Raw genomic sequence first — 17,591 nt, 5'->3', positions numbered from 1 at the left:
TGGTGTTTTTTCAGTTGCATCACATGCATATGAAAGCTGGACAATGAATCAGGAAGACTAAAAAAGAACTGATGCCTTTGAATTATGGTGCTGGCAAATATACCATGGGCTGCCAGAAGAACAAACAAATCTATCTGGGAAGAAGTACAGCCAGAATGCTCCTCAGAAGGGAGGATGGAGAGACTTTGTCTCAAGTACTTTGGACATGTTATCAGGAGGGATCAGTCCCTGAAGAAGGACATCATGCTTAATAAAGGGTCAGTGAAAAACAGGAAGACCCTCAACGAGATGGACTGGCACAGTGTCTGCAACAATCGGCTCAAACATAGCAATAATTATGAGGATGGTGCAGGATCAGATAGTATTTCATTCTGTTGTACATGGGGTCTCTATGAGTTGGAACCGACTCAATGGCACCTAACAACAACAATATGCTTTGCTACGTATATTCTTAGTAACAAAATTAAAAAACTCCAATACGAAAACAAATATGGAATTTTAAAAAGCATTCAATTAACCCAAAAGGGCAATTTTGAACTGAATTATCATGAAAATATAACATATCTAAATTTGTGAGATGCTGCTAACATAAAAAAAAAAAAAAATTTAGAAATTCATATTCTGCTTATACTAGAAAAGAAAAAGCGCCCCGGTACCACAATGGTTAAGCGCCTTGGCAGCTAACCAAAAGGTCAGAGGTTCAAACCCACCTGCTGCTCTGTGGGAGAGAAGACCTGGCAATCTGCTTCTACAAAGATTATAGCCTAGGAAACCCTATGGGGTAGTTCTACTCTGTCATATAGGGTCACTATGAGTTGGAACTGACTTGACAGCAATGATCACATCATTAGAAAAGAAAATTTTAAAATCAATGATCTGAGTTCTTACCATAAGAAATTGGAAAAAGGAAATCAAATTAAACCCAAAGCAAACAGAAGGAAATAATAAAAAGTAGAAATCAATGAAATAGGAGACAAACAAAAAATAGAGAAAAATCAATAAACCAGAAGCTGGTTCTTTGAAAAGATCAATAATTATTGGTAAGTCTCTAGATGGGCTGAAGAGAGAAAGAGAAATTACCAATGTCAAAAATGAAAGAGGGGATATTATTACAAACTCTACAGCTATTACTATGATAAAAAATGATTATCATTAACAAAATGCCTGACACTACCAAACACTGGTGAAGTAGAGAAATTAGGACCCTCTAGAATTAAAAAAAAAAAAATTTATTATTTTTTTTTAATTCTAGAGGGTCTTTTAGGGACCTAGAAATTAGGACCCGTAGAAATGCAAAATGGTGCAGCCGCTTCGGAAAACAGTATGGCTGAACTTGTAAATGTGAACTTCCAATATAAGCCTGCAATCTCATTCTTAGGTATTTACCCAAGAGAATGAAAATCATGTCCACACAAATACTCGTATGTGATTACCCATAGCAGCATTATTCATCATAGCCCAAAATGAAAACAACCCAAATGTCTATTAACTAGTGAATGGATAAACGAGTTGTGATACATTCATACTGTGGACTACTATTCAACAATCAAAATGAAATATTAACACATGTAACAACATCTCAAAAACATGCTAAGTGAAGGAAATCAAACACACTCCGTAAACGAGTGACAGAAGAGATCAGTGTATTCTGGGGCTAACTGATCAGGGGAGGGGCTCATCTGCAAAGGGTCCTGAGAAAACTTTTTAGGCTAATAGTACTGTTCCATATCTTTACTGTGGTGGTAGTTATATGATTTATATATTACCAACATCCATTAAACTGCATAATTGAAATAGGTGAGTTTTATTATATATAAATTAATGTTTTTATGCAAATAACATGTGTCTTCTATGTTCGTTTGCCAACTGCAGCCCTTCCCCTCGTGAGGTATTTTCATAAACACTGCTACATCAGTTTTTTATGTGTTGCTGCAAAAAAATTAGCACAGTGTATTTATGAAAATATCTCACCAGGGGAAGCCTCTGTTGGCAAACATAGAAGGCATATGTTATTTGCATAAAATTATGGTATATGCAATAAAGCTAGGAACAAAAGGAGTCTTTTCAAATCAGACAGTCTTAGGCTGTCGGTGATTAGAGACAATCTTGAAAGATATCTTGTCCAAATCCTCATTTGACACTGTGCTAACCATACTAATCATCACACATTTGTCCAGTTTCCCAAAGAATTTCTCAGGGATGACAGCAAATCCTTCACACAGTCTAAAATACATTTAGTAGCCCCAAAGAAGCAATTTTTTTTTCTTCTAAGTTGGCGAGTAAATGCCAACTTCTTTTCGGTAATGTTAGGCCAGGGGGAAAGTTGACCAGAAGTAATTTTAAAAGCCTCCTCTTCATTGGAAACAGTTTATAAACATAAATAGATCATCTAAGATGCACCCATTCACTATATTTAAATTGCACATACTCCTGCTCATTCATTGTAACACTCAAAATAGGTTGGCAGGAAACCCAAGATATGGGTGATCGCCATGATCTCAACATCAAACAGCAGCACGCCTGCACGGTCAAAGAAGACATAATTGTAAATGTAATGTGATGGGTGGGCTCCCCACTGGCTACTGCCAGCTTCCCATGAAAATTATTGAACAAAATTGTAAGACATTGCCAAATTTATTCAATCTCCTTGAAGTCAAGACTTCGAAAACATTTTGTTTTGATAAATAAAGCCCTCTCCACATATGCAAATGTTGTTTTTAGTTTGCCAAGAGAAGCTTTTTGGTCTCTCACCACTGTTGCACTCTCTCACCCATCCCAGACTGTATTTCTTTCTGTTCAACATTTTTAACATTGAACATGTAGCATTCATTAAATGTAGGCTCTGCACAGGCAGTCAACCTACCTCGTGTGACGAAGGCAGGCCCCCCTCACAGGTAACACAGTATCTCAGGTGAGCAGGGTTCCCTGTGCCACAGGCTTGGCAGATTACCTTCTCCTGGAAAACAGAGAATCAGAAGTTCGTGTTGCTCTGAGCAAACAACTGTGCAAATAAGTCATTAAGCCGTCTTTTCACCAATTGGCCAGCTACAGACTCTGTTATAACACCCAGATCCTGGAGTACTGGATTGATTTAGGACTTACTACAAATAAATAGTGGCTGACATAGCTTTAAAAAGAAACAAAAACGGAAATAAATAAACCAACTGAAAAACAACATTCATTTTGGCCTTGAAAGGCAAATTGAAAATTTTGCATTGACTGCGTGTGAGGTTTGTTTTTCTTAATGTGGAAAACCTGATTATCAGTAGGCTGCCTATTTCATGGTTTGAACAGTAAACAGAAGGGCCCAAGACCAGCAGCAGCCTAAGTATTTTCAAGTAGCCTGCTTCTTGGACTGGTGTTTACTCCCATACGACTTTATGTTAAACATGAATTTAGGTTTGCTCTATAGTTCCTCACTTAGAAATGGAAGGAGTGGAAAGATTGCCCTACAAAATGGTTTCTCACAAAGTTAAGCATAGGCTTACCATTCGATCCAACAATTGTGCCTCTGGGTATTTACCCAAGTGAGATGAAAATGTATGTCAACAAACAAACATGCACTCAAATGTTTATAGCAGCTGTAGTCATAATTGGAAACCCTGATTGCATAGCGGTTAAGTGCTACAGCTGCTAACCAAAAGGTCAGCAGTTCAAATCCACCAGGCACTCCTTGGAAACTCTGTGGGGCAGTCTTACTCTCTCCTATAGGGGCGCTATGAGTCGGAATCGACTTGATGGCAACAAGTTTGGTGTTTTTGGTTTTATTCCTAATTGCCAAAAATTGGAAGCAACCAAGATGTCCTTCAGTAGGTGAATGGACAAGCAAACTGTGGTATGTATATCCACACAATGGAGTATTATTCAGAGAATAATAGAAATGAGCTATCAAGACATGAAAGAACCTTAAACGCATACTGCTAAGTCAAAGAAGCCAGTCTGAAAAGGCTAGATACTATGCAATTTCAACTACATTCTAGAAAAGGCAAAACTATGTTGTTCCTATTGGTTGCCGTGAAGTTGTCAGTTAATTCCAACTCATGGAAACCCTATAGATCAGTGGTTGCTAGGGGCTCAGGGGGAGGAAGGAACGGGTGGAGTCTAGGGCAGTTTTAGGGCAATGAAAATATTCTGTGTGATACTATAGTCAGGGACACATGACATTAAGCATTTTTAAAACCCATAAGCCTGTACAACACAAAAAATGAATTCTAATGTGAACTATGGACTCCATTTAATAATAACATATCAATACTGGTTCAGCAATTTTAACAAATGTACCAAATGTTAATAGGAGAAACAATATGCAGGGAGGAAGGAGTGAGAACTCTACTTTCTGCTCAATTTTTCTATAGACCTAAAACTGCTCTAAAAATAAAGTCTATTAAATTAAAAAAAAAAAAAAGATGGGGGAATGGTAAGTGTAACCTTTCAAGTCAGGAACATGGAGCTAAATTTCAGTACAGAAAAAAGGAAGAAAGGAAAGGACGAGAGAGAGAAGGAGAGGGAGGGAGGGTAGGTGAGAGAGAAATTGCATTTGTTTACCTTCAAATGGAGACTGGCCTGTGGCTGCAGCTGCAGAGTGAGGGGGGCATCACACACCACACAGATGGAAGTGTTCATGGGTACCATGCTTCCACATTCCACACATAAGCCCATCTGCACAAAGGAAGAGGTCAGGTTTGTCTTCAGATGCAAAAACTGAAGATATAAGTAGATCTTAGAATGTAAGATTTAATTTACTTTTGTAAAATAACCTTTAAAATAATTACCTGTATTATTATTTTATTCCTATTCAGAGTAAAAACATATTTCAGCATGATGGAGTAAGGAGGTCAACAAATCCTCTCCCCAGAAAACAATTTAAAAATTGGATAAAACTGTCAAAAAACAACCATTTCAGTATCCTAAAAGTTAGCCAAAGACATACAACAAATTGAAAAGTTTCTACAAACTACTAAATTTCAGATAAGAACACTTAGTCTCTGGTTCTTGCCTGGGGCTGCTCCCATCCTCCCCTAACTTTATCAGCAGGTAGTTCCTCCAGGACAGGGCAGGCTGTGAAACCAGCAGTTCTGTGACTGCTGATGTACAGGCTCACTTGATTTGGACCCTTGTTAGTTAAAGTGATGATCTCAGTACCAAATGTTAACAGGAGAAACAATATGCAGGGAGCAGGGAGTGAGAACTCTGTACTTTCTGCACAATTTTTCTATAAACCTAAAACTGCTCTAAAAATAAAGCCTATTAAATTAAAAAAAAAAAAAAAACAACACGGAGGACCAGTGCTTCCACTAGCTTGAGACTGTGGTCCTGTTTGGGCACAGGTGACCCTGGGCCTAAAAATAAAAACAAGAAAGAAAAAAGAAAAAGCTGACATCAGTGGCCAAAACGTTGCAGGAGAGACAGACATCCAAGCAAACAACAAAACAGAACAACGTTCAAAAGAAAAAGTCAGAATCCAGAGTTGCTAAAATATATCATTGAATATGTCCAGTATTCAAGAAAAAATAAGAAGACATACAAAAAACAAGAAAGCGTGATCTGTATTTGGGAGGCGAGAAACAGTCAATAGAAATTGTCTCTGAGTATCCCCAGATGTTGGATTTAGCATATAAAGACTTCAAGGCAGCTATTATAATAAAAATGTTCAGAAAACTAAAAGAAACCATGCTTAAAAACTTAAAGGAAAGTATGATGACAAAGATCCAACAAATATGTGTGGTTTTGGTTGTTGCTGTGGAGTCGATTCTGACTCGTGTGACTCCATATTACATAATCTCAGTAAAGAGGTAGAAATTAAAAAAAAAAAAAAAAATTTAAGAGCCAAATTGAAACTCCGGAGTTGAAAAGTAAAAAACAAACAAAAACTGTAATAAAAAATTTGCCAGAGGGGTTCAACAGCAGATTGGAGATGACAGAAGAATCAGTAAACTTGACTATAATTCAACAGAAATTCCAATCTGACGAACAGAGAGAAAAAAGATTGAAAGTAAACAGACCATAAAAGGCCTATGAGACAAATCATGCCTACCAACATATATTTAGTAGATATCACAGAAGACGGGATAAAGGGGAAGAAAAGAATTTGAAGAAATAAAGGCTGGAAACTCCCCACATTTGATGTAAAACATTAATCTACAGATTCAATAAACTCAGCCAACCCCAAGAAAGATAAACACAAAGAGATTCACACTTAGACACATTACTGTCAAACTGCTGAATATCAAAGACAAAGAGAAAATATTGAAAGTAACAGGAGGAAAACTACTCACACATACACGGGGACAAGAATTTGATTGCCTTTTTTTATCAAAAACAATGGAGGCTAGAAAACGCCAGAATAGCATACTCAAAAGGTTGAAATAGAATTCTATAACCAAACAAGAATTCTATAACCAGCAAAATAACCCTTTAAAAATGAAGGTAAATAAACACATTCTCAGATAAACAAAGAGAGAAACTGCTTGCAGACCTTCCCTACAAGAAATATTAAAGAAGTCCTTCAAGGCTGAAAGGAAATGACATCAGATGATAACTTGAGTTCACAGGAAGAAATGAAGAGACCAGATGTAGTAAATATGTGGGTAAACACAAACAATGCTTTAAATATTTTTTCTCCTAATTTCTTTAAATGATAAAGTTTATGACATACATAGATATAATATCTACAATATATCTTACGTAAAAGATGAAGAAATGGGGACGAAAGGAGATATACTGGAGAAAAGTTTCCAATTAAATTAAATTGTTCTGAAATAGACTGTGATAAATTAAGGTGCATGCAATCCCTAGAGCAACATTTACAAAGTAACTTTTAAAAAACAGTAAAAAAAAAAAAAAAATTTATTGTGTACATAAGCCCTGCACATCAGCAGTCACAAAGCCTCTCCTGCCCTGGAGAAACTACCACACTAATAACTAATAACAGAGGAACTGAAACGGCACATTAAAAATTCTGTATTTAACACAAAGAAATCACGTAAAGTAGGAAAAGAAGCACAAAAAAGACCTGAGACAAATAGAAAACAAATAGCAAAATGGCATGTTTACCATACTAACAGCCCTATCAATAACGGCAGTAAGCGTAAATAGATGAAAGGACATACTCAAAAGGCAGAGATTGTCAGATTGGATAAAAATACACTGTCTACTAGAGACAAACTTTATATTCCATGATATAACTAGGTTGAAAGCAACAAAAAAAAACAAACCCAGTGCTGTCGAGTTGATTCCAGCTCATAGTGACCCTATGAGACAGAGTAAAACTGCCCCATAAAGTTTCCAAGGAGCACCTGGCAGATTTGAACTGCCGACCCTTTGGTTAGCAGCCATACCACTTAACCACTACGCCACCAGGGTTTCTGGTTGAAAGCAAAGGCAGTGAAAAAGATACACAATGCAAACAGTGACCATAAGAAAGCTGCAGTGGCTATGTAAATATCATAGAAAATGGACTTTAAGAAATATTACTAGAGTCAAAGTGAGGCATTTTGTAATGATAAAAGGGAATAATCCCAAGAAGATATAGAAATTATAAATGCATACAAACCTAACAACATACCCCCCAAATACATGAAGCAAAAACTATGAGTTAGACTTCCGGTGAGACTATCACTTGACCACCATAAGCCCCAAATTTTACTGGTGGCATTTTGAGTCACCAAGAACTGCAGTCAATTCAGAATAAGTGTCTAGTAATCCCCTCAAAGTTTGGGCATTTCTTTTCCCCCAACGCACAGTCACTCTAGTAATGGCTATAAGTTCCTTTGGGAAAGGCTTAAAGGACAATTTATCATATGTACTTGCAATGCTGCAGGTCCTTCCTCAAGGAGACCCAATCTCCCGTTTAATTAATGGGCTCTGTGAATTGACTTAGGTCTGGAAACTTGATGAGAAACTGCGATGCTCCACTATGGTGACTCAAGTCATGTTTCTGGCTACAAGACCTACTGTTTTGTTTTGTGTTTATATAGATGGAGCAATACTCTAGTAGGCTGCCCATCTATTTAGTTCCTAGGAACACCACGATCAGATTCTGGTCACCCATACGTCACTGGTGCCCTTTAGGGTAGATGCATCCACCATGTCTTTGGCAGTTAAGTGCTGGCACTTGACATCTGCTACTCTCATCAACCCCACGGAAATCAGGGAGCCCACCTCAATGACGGCATTCCCTATTTCTGGCCTACAAAGGAAAGCAGCCACAGAGCTTTCAAAGGGTGTAGGCGCTCCCCTCACTAATTTATTCCTCATTGTCTTAGTAAAGGAAGTGTCTTATGGGCCTTCTTGTGGAATGTAGTTAGGGACTGGCAGTGCAGGATAAGCATTAAGTCTACTCTAACAGTCCCACCTTCCTAAGCCTTTGGACTCCCTCCTCCATGTGATGCAGGGAAGCTCTGGTATCTGAATATCATTAAACATAGGCCACTATTCAGTCCAGATTTTAGTCAACCAACCAAGTAACCTGTTACAGCCACTTTCTGCTACATTAGCTAACATATTCAATCCAGAATCTCCAGAAGGTACACATGTATCAGTGAATTTGGCCCCATTTAGTATTATATTCTGCCCTCTTTGGTTAAAATCTACTCCTCGGTTAAAATATATATTAGCAAAATCTTCCTCTTCTTTTGGTACGTAAGCTATTTCCTCCTGGACCATAGCGTACACCTAGAGCATGCTGGGGCTGAATCCTAGTTATGCTCGGGGATGGTAATGGCGGATCTTGAGGAGAATGAGCACCCTTTTCAAGGCATCTGCCCCAGGGGTGGTTATCACAGAGAACTCAAGAAAAAGAAGACTAGGGTTCTCAGACAGGAGGGCAAGCTACTTCCACCGGCAAAGGAGTCTCAAATGACTTAAAGGGTCAAGATTGTCAGTTTCATCTGGGTCCAGCCAGATATCTCCATTCCAAGTGTCAGGATCTTCTCACAATAACGCTCTAATTTTCACATAAGAAATTTGGTGATAAGGTAAATTCAGCTGATACTATAAATCCTTAACATACACAATTAAATTTTGTGTCTGCTTTCAGTAATACAACCCTGGAGCTACAAAAAACAGACTCTTTTTGGGCTCTTATGGAAGCTGTCTGACTCTCAGACCATAAATAAAGGTCCTGAGATTGTCATTTTCTTTATGAAAATGCTCCAGTGTACCCAAGAAAACACTTCCCACACCACAGCCATCATTAGTGCCAAACCGTCAAGTGCAGCAGCTACTTGGTCTCCCAACACACTTGCTTCTGTTGCCACCTCATCACAATCATTCATAGGTGATAGCTTGATTAACTGGGATGCCACTTCATGCTCTGGATTACTAGTATCCCATTTCCCACTGGCAAAGACTCAGTGCTGCTCTCGATCAAAGGGCAAGACCAAACTGCTTTCAAAATCCTATCTATTTCCTAGGACCACTCCTGATACCAGTCCTCTACCTGTCAGATTCTGATCAGTAGACAAAAATCACATAGTAATTTGAACAGGAGAAGTTTAATATAAATAATTATTGACTATGAACAGGGCATTAACAACTTAAGGGTAATGCAGATTCTAAAGAATGCAGGAATACCAAATAAGAGGATCACTGGTGGGTGGAGCAGTTCACTGAGGTGACACAGCCCAGGGCAGCAAGCAAAACATTTGCCCAATGAGGTCCAATAAACCAGAAAAATAAAACCAAACCTGTGGCTGTCAAGTCGATTCCAACTCATAGCGACCCTATAGGACAGAGCATAACTGCCCCATAGGGTTTCCAAGGCTGTAAATCCTTATGGAGTAGAGTGTCACACCTTTCTCCTACAGAGCAGTTGGTGGGTTTGAACTGATGACCTATCAGTTAGCAGCGAAGTGCTTAACCGCTGCACCATCAGGGCTCCTAGGGTCCAGTGAAACTTGCCAGGAAATCTCCCTCTGGGGTGCTGGAAGAACGAAAGCTACCTGCGGGAATGTTGCTGAAACTTGCTAGGAAGACACTCATTCAGGTGTCTAAGAAACCATCTGGGAAGCTGGCTGGGGTACCAGTAGAACTCACTGAGAAGTTATCCCTGGAAATGCCACTAAAATTTACTGGGGTTCAGCGCAACTGGGTGTCCTCCAGATTAGCTGAGCACCCAGGAGCAAAAGGAGAGGAAGGCATGCGAGAACCAGGAAGAGAAGCCCATTGCTCATTCAGTGTTTCTCCAGCAGTAGTGTACCTCTACTGATAAAAACAACATCAAGTCAGCTGCCCAATGAGAAATGTTTAAAGGGTCCTGCCCCAGGCAGGGCAATAAAGGGTGGATTTGGAGCTGAGAGGCACACCTCCGTATCTTTCTACTAAGATCTTGAGTGTCTTGGGTCTAGGAGTAGGATCATACCCCTCTGAATCCCAGTGGCTCAGCTGAGAGCAGGACATAGCAAGAACTCAGTAAATGGTTGTTAGTTCAAATTAAAAAGCTGTTTATATATCATAGCATGTTACACTAACATAAATAAACGTAATTATGGGGGCAATAGAGATATTTCAAAGCTCATCATTTTAAATATTTATAATCTACAACATTTTCTTCCTGTAAAAACAACATAAGTTCTAAAAATCTTTTTCCAGGCATTGGAAAATAACTTTGACATTGTTACTGTTAGTTGCCATTGGGTTGATTCTGGCTCATGGATGTGTGCAGAGAACTGCTCCATAGGGTTTTCAAGGCTGTGATCTTTTGGAACCAGACTACCAAGCCTGTCTTCCAAGGCACCTCTGGGTGGGTTCGAGCTGCCAACCTTTTGCTAGTAACTGCATACTTAACTGTTTGCGCCATCCAGCCACCTTAACTTTGACATTACATCAATGAAAATAAGCAGGGAAAAGTCAAACTAATGAGACCCACTCATATTTTCTGTAGTATCTTCTTCAAGGAGATCAAAGGATATCATAGAAGTCAACAAAATTAACTTCTATACCAATCTTGAGCAACACATTGGAGGAAGATAAAAAAACATCTATTTAGTATAGTATCTGACCGCTTGTTTGACAGTATAAATCAATTCTAAAACTCTGGACTTTGAACTCATTGAATTAGTGATTTTTTCCTTAGTGATTATCTTTTTAAAGACAGTCATTTTTCAATCAATATCACAGATCCTTTTATTTCATTTTCATAAACCCCAATCCAAAAAACCCAAAAATGTCAAGTGCATAAAAAATGAACATGTTTTGGTGAAAGTTTTGAGTTTCAGCAAGCCAAATGCATTTTCTAAGTTATAATATTCATGGTAGGGCGATATCAATTATTACCTACACTTATTCAGCCAAAGCTTCTTAATAGATACACCGATCAATCTACAGTTTATACAAACAGCTTCTTTGCACATAATAATGTATCTTATGGATATATAGACTGTAATTAGTACTTCTCTCCATTTATTTCTAGAATGTATCTCCTTACTATACCTTGGTTATGAACCAAAACCAAAAAACCAAACCCATTGCCATCAAGTTGATTCAGACTCATAGCGACCCTACAGGACAGAGTAGAACTGCTCCACAGAGTTATGAACAGAAATATCAAATGGGTAGGAAATGAGTAGGAAATATTTACCCATGCATGCATGCCTCATTAAAACAAGAAGATTTCAACCTTTTTTCTGAGTCCATGCTTCTGCAAGGCTATACAAAAGAAATGGCACTGCAAATACATTTTTCCATTCCTAAATTGGAATCTGGATCAGAAGAAATTAATCTGCCAGTATTTGTGTTTTGCATGTGCCAGACACTGTGCTGGATGACACCTCAACATAAAGAAAACAAAAATCCTCACGACTGGCCCAACAAGCAACATCATGATAAACAGGGAAAAGGCTGAAGTTGTCAATGATCTCATTTTGCTCGGATCCACAATTAATACCCGCGGAAGCAGCAGTCAAGAAATCAAAAGATGCGTTGCATTGGGCAAATCTGCTGCAAAAGATCTCTTTAAAGTGTTGAATAGCAAAGATGTCACCTTGAGGACTAAGATGCGCCTGACCCAAGCCAGGGTCTTTTCAATCGCTTCCTATGCATGTGAAAGCTGGGTGATGAATAAAGAAGACCAAAGAAGAACTTTGAATTGTGATGTTGCAGAGGAATACTGAATATACCATGGACTGCCAAAAGAATAAACAAATCTGTCTCGGAAGAACTACAGCCAGAATGCTCCTTAGAGGCAAGGATGATGAAACTATGTCTCACATACTTTGGACATGTTGTCAGGAGGGATCAGTCCCTGGAGAAGGACATCATGCTTGGTAAAGTAGAGGGTCAGTAAAGAAGAGGAAGACCCTCAATGAGAGGGACTGACACAGTGGCTGCAACAATGGGCTTAAGCATAACAATGACTGTCAGGATGGCGCAGGACCAGGCAGTGTTTGGTTCTGTTATACACAGGGTCACTATGAGTCAGAACCGATTTGATGGCACCTAACAACAACAACAAAAACAACAAGACACTGTGCTACTGCTGCAAATAAAGATCAGATAAACCATTGAAAGATGTCGTAAGGATCCTGCTGCTCACCTGAGCTCCTTCCGGAGGTGGGAGACGGCAGCCAGATATGGGCGGGACAGGAGAGCCACATTCTTGACAGAAGCGAGCAAAAGGGTCAGATGGACGAGGGGCCAGGCAGTGGGCACACCTACAACAAAACAGATTCCTGATTGGCCATGTTCTAATGGGTCCACATTACAAAGACTAGTGAGAACCTAAAAGTGTTCAAACATTTTAAAAAACAAAACAAAAAGCAGTCCACTCACAAAGGCTATGGAACTAGTTTAAGACAGGAAATGCTTCTCTAGGTCATTTTATTACTGAACAGCCTCACAGCTGGAATCATGTTGCCCATCACCTGTAGTATGGGCCCATCCCACTTCCTGACTGGAGCAGGAAGTTATCAGTAACCCTGACCCCATGTCTTAGGGGGAGTCTGGCTCATCCTATCACATTAGATTTGGTATGTGTGAGGATGCACCCTGAGAATTCCAGCAATTTATACACTGCACTTTTCTAACTTTCTGCCTGACAGTAGAACCCAGTATGAGTGGCAGATCATTTTGTCTGACACTCTGGAGGCTTGATGTCACTCAATCTGTGCTTTTGTCTTTGCCCAGGAATATCTGGCCCCCTTTCATAGGTAGTTGGAGCCCAATCATTTAGCCTCCAGCTGCTTATCTGAGTTCTGACTATCAGCCAATGTGAATGGATTCCTCGATTGGTTTTCCTGTAAATAACATTGTGGTTTTTTTTTTTTTTTTACCTGTGCTTTTCTAGGCAGGTCGGGCCCCTTATTCTGTGATTTAGCTATTTGAACTGCTCCTCAGCTCCTATTATGTTTGGATACCGTGCACTGGATTGTGTGGTTGCCTATACCAGTCTCCACCATGGCCTCCCAACCACCACCAGCCTTCGTAGTTGAGTTCACTTCCCATACTCTTTATCCCATTCTGTCCTTCTTCACCACACCATATTACCAAGGTTTCAGCATGCCTCCTTCCTGGACCCACCAGGGCAAAAACAGACTCTTCCTTTCTACTCCCAAAGCTCATGAAGTGTTGCTCAACAGTCCAAGGAATAACCTATCTCATTGTTCTTATCTTTCCATTCATTCAACAAACCCCTGTGGATCTAAGTGTCAGTCAGCTCTGAGGAAAGCAGAGGATGAAAAGAGATTTAATACCTTCTCTGGGATAGCTCAGATTGGTGGGACCATAACCATGGAAAACATGTTGCAAAACACCATGATAAATATTAAGACAGGTGTTAAAATATACTATGAATACCAAAAGGATGGTAAAGGATAGAGAAACTTCAGAAAAGACATGGCATAAGCTAGGCATTAAAGTATGAATAAAGAGTTTGCTGGAAGGTAAAAGGGATAGATGGAACTCAACCCATGGAAAACAGTAGGGAAAGTGGCTTGAAGCAAGAACGTTGGGGAAGTTCTAAGCAGCCTGAGGGATTTCTCCTTCCAGGTAAGATGAGTAAAAGGGACCAGATTTACTCTCCCACCTGAAACAACAACAAAAGCAAGAACCACAAAAATATTTTAAAAACAGCTTTCGGACACTGAACGAAGGCAGCGCAGGACAGTGAATCACGAGAAAGAGGAAACAGCCAACATGAGTCAGATAGTCATGCTGCTTATTGTGAGAAGTTTTGGGGTACAGAGATGAGGAGCTCTGAGTTGAGGACACAGAGCTGGGAATCCAAGGAGGTCGAAGCAGATAGATTTTTTTCAGGAAAGAATACCAGAGTAGGGCTACAAAAAGAGCATCAGAAATCTGCAGAGGGTCACCCTCCTGTCTGAACCGGGTACTGATCAGTGCACGTGTGTGAAAAAACTACTCAAGGCCAGAAAGCAATCACCAAACGGGAACAAAGGAAACGACCCCAAAGCTCACTTAGAGCTGGGAAGTTTATGTTCGCATGAGCCAAAGTGGAAAGACAAGGGCAATGGGTATAGTCAGAAGGGCACTTTTTTTTCCCAGTAAATATGCTGCCCTGGTTCCACTGTTATGGATTGTGTCCCCCTAAAATTTGTGTGTCAACTTGGTTAGTCCATGATTCCCAGTATTGTGTGACTGTCCACCATTTTGTTATCTGATGTGATTTTCCTATTGTTGTATATCCTCCCTTTATGATGTTAATGAGGCGGGACTCAATCTACAACATTAAGTTGTGTCTTAAGTCAATCTCTTTTGAGATATAAAAGGGAATTGAGCAGAGAGACAGGGGCACCTCATACCACCAAGAAACAAGAACCAGGAAAATAACGCATCCTTTGGACCTGGGGTCCCTGTGCTGAGAACCTCCTCGGCCAGGGAAGATTGATGACAAGGACCCTTCCCCAGAGCCGACAGAGAAAGAAAGTCTTCCCCTGGAGCTGGTACCCTGAATTCAGACTTCTAGCCTCCTAGACTGTGAAAGAATAATTTCACTTTGTTAAAGCCAACCACTTTGTGGCATTTCTGTTATAGTGGCACCAGATAACCAAGACACCCATCTAACAAAGCATAAAAGCAACCTTGAAAGAATCAAACTGTTTCCAAGTAACTTAAGTGCATTCCAAACAAACCTCACATATCGTTGCAGGAATAGGAAAGTACACAAGACCTACCTAGGTGAAATTCCCAGTGTCTGGCATCCAATCAAAACTTACCAGGCAAGCAAAGGAACAGAAAATTACAACCCATAATGAGAAGAAAAATCCATCAATAAAAACAGAACCAAAAATGTCAAAGGTAAAAGAATTAGTAGACAAGGATATTAACAGTTATAACTATATTCCATACCTTCAAGAAGGCAAAGTAAAGTATGAGCATGTTAAGGAGAGGCATGAAGGATAAAAAAAAAAAAAAAAAATTGAAGTTGTATACTTTAAAAAAAAAAAAAAAACCATGTCTGAGATGAAAAATATACTACATGGAGCACTGTTTACAATAGCAAAAAGATGGAAGCAACCAAAGTGTCCATCAATGAATAAACGGATAAATAAATTATGGTACATTCACACAATGGAATACTACACATCGATTAAGAACAATGATGAATCGGTGAAACATTTCATAACATGGAGGAATCTGGAAGGCATTATGCTGAGTGAAATTAGTCAGTTCCAAAAGGAAAAATATTGTATGAGACCACTAATATAAGAATTCAAGAAATAGTTTAAACAGACAAGAAAATATTCTTTGACGGTTACAAGAGTGGGGAGGGAAGGAGGCAGAGGGGTATTCATTAATTAGATAGTAGACAAGAACTAGTTTAGGTGAAGGGAAAGACAACACAATACAGGAGAGGTCAGCACAACTGGACTAAGCCAAAAGCAAAGAAGTTTCCTGAATAAATCAAACGCTTCCAAGGCCAGGGTAGCAGGCATGGGGGTTTAGGGACCATGGTTTCAGGGGACATCTAGGTCAATTGGCATAATAATATCTATTAAGAAAACACTCTGCATCCCACTTTGGAGAGTGGCATCTGGGGTCTTAAACGCTAGCAAGCAGCCATTTAAGATGCATCAGTCGGTCTCAGCCCACCTGGAGCAAAGGAGAATGAAGAACACCACAGACACATGGTAATTGTGACCCAAGAGACAGAAATGGCCATATAAATCAGACACTACATCAGCCTAAGACCAGAACTAGATGGTGCCTGGCTACAACTGATGACTGCCTTGACAGGGAACACAACAGAGAATCCCTGAAGAACCAGGAGAGCAGTGGGATGCAGACCTCAAATTCTCATAAAAAGACCAGACTTAATGTCCCCGGAGGTTATGGTTCCCAGACCTTCTGTTAGCCCAAGACTGAGCCACTCCCAAAGCCAACTCTCCAGACAGGGATTGGACTGGACTATAAGATAGAAAATGATACTGGTGAGGAGTGAGCTTCTTGGTTCAAGTAGACACCTGAGACTATGTGGTCAGCTCCTGTCCGGAGGAGACATGAGAGGGCAGAGGTGGGCAGAAGCTGGATGAATGGACACAGAAATATAAGATTAGAGAGAAGGAGTATGCTGTCTCATTGGGGGAGAGCAACTAATTTTTATTAGCAAGGTGTATATAAATTTTTGTATGAGAGACTGACTTGATTTGTAAACTTTCACTTAAAGCACAATAAAATTTTTTTTAAAAATACACTGTATGGGATTAACAACTGATGAGACATGGCAGAATGACAGATGAGTGAACCTGAAGCATAACAATAGAAACCCCTCAAAATGAAACAGAGAAAAGAGACTGAAAAAAAAAAAATGATCAGAGTATCAGTACGCTGTGGGAAAACTTAAAGCAGCCTTCTATACATGTAATTGGAGTTCCTAAGGAAGAGGACAAAGAAAGGGGAACAGAAAAATATTTGAAGAAAAAATAATGAACAAAAAATTTCCAAATTTGGTCAAAATTATGAGCCCACAGATGCAAAAAGCTCAATGAACTCCAAGCACAAAAAATATAAAGAAAACTACGCCATGGCATATCATAAGCAAATTGCCTAAAACCAGTAATAAAGTAACACAAGAGGGCTTAAGTGTTGTTGTATGCTGTCTAGCTGATTCCAACTCGTAGCAATCCTATAGGACAAAATAGAACTTTCCCATAGGGTTTCCTAGGCAGAAATCTTTACAGGAGCAGATCACTAGGTCTTCTATTCCATGGAGCCACTGGTAGATTTGAACCACCGACCTTTCAGTTAGCAGCTGAGCACTATTAGGATTCCTAGGGGTAAAGATGGAAACCCTGGTGGCGCAGCAGTTAAGTGCTACAGCTGCTAACCAAGAGGTCGGCAATTCGAATCCACCAGGCATTCCTTGGAAACTCTACAGGGCAGCTCTACTCTGTCCCTCAGGGTTGCTATGAGTCGGAATCGACTCAACGGCAGGGGGTTTAGGAATAAAGATAATATCTTTTTTTTTTTTTTTTAATAGTGCTTTAGGTGAAGGTTTACAGAGCAAATTAGTTTCTCATTAAACAATTAATATACACATTATTTTGTGACATTGGTTACCAACCCTGTGACATGTCAACGCTGTCCCCTTTTCAATCTTGGGTTCCCCATTTCCATTCATCTAGCTTTCCTGTCAC

The 17,591-nt window shown here is 39.6% G+C and overlaps 1 protein-coding gene across 1 annotated transcript in view; it reads right to left on the bottom strand.

The window, feature by feature from the left end:
* Window positions 1-17,591, bottom strand: part of DZANK1 (double zinc ribbon and ankyrin repeat domains 1) — an 84,222-nt gene that overhangs the window by 30,933 nt on the left and 35,698 nt on the right. The window contains exons 7-9 of the mRNA XM_023549996.2: window positions 12,533-12,650; window positions 4,546-4,659; window positions 2,864-2,956 (exon numbers count right to left, since the gene is read on the bottom strand). Of these exons, the coding sequence (XP_023405764.1) occupies window positions 2,864-2,956; window positions 4,546-4,659; window positions 12,533-12,650 (325 nt within the window). The remainder of the gene's footprint in view (window positions 1-2,863; window positions 2,957-4,545; window positions 4,660-12,532; window positions 12,651-17,591) is intronic.

Source organism: Loxodonta africana, chromosome 24 (assembly GCF_030014295.1).
Source record: "Loxodonta africana isolate mLoxAfr1 chromosome 24, mLoxAfr1.hap2, whole genome shotgun sequence".
NCBI lineage: Eukaryota > Metazoa > Chordata > Mammalia > Proboscidea > Elephantidae > Loxodonta > Loxodonta africana.
The sequence above is the reverse complement of the archived record's forward strand: the minus strand, read 5'-3'. Positions and strand labels throughout refer to the sequence as shown.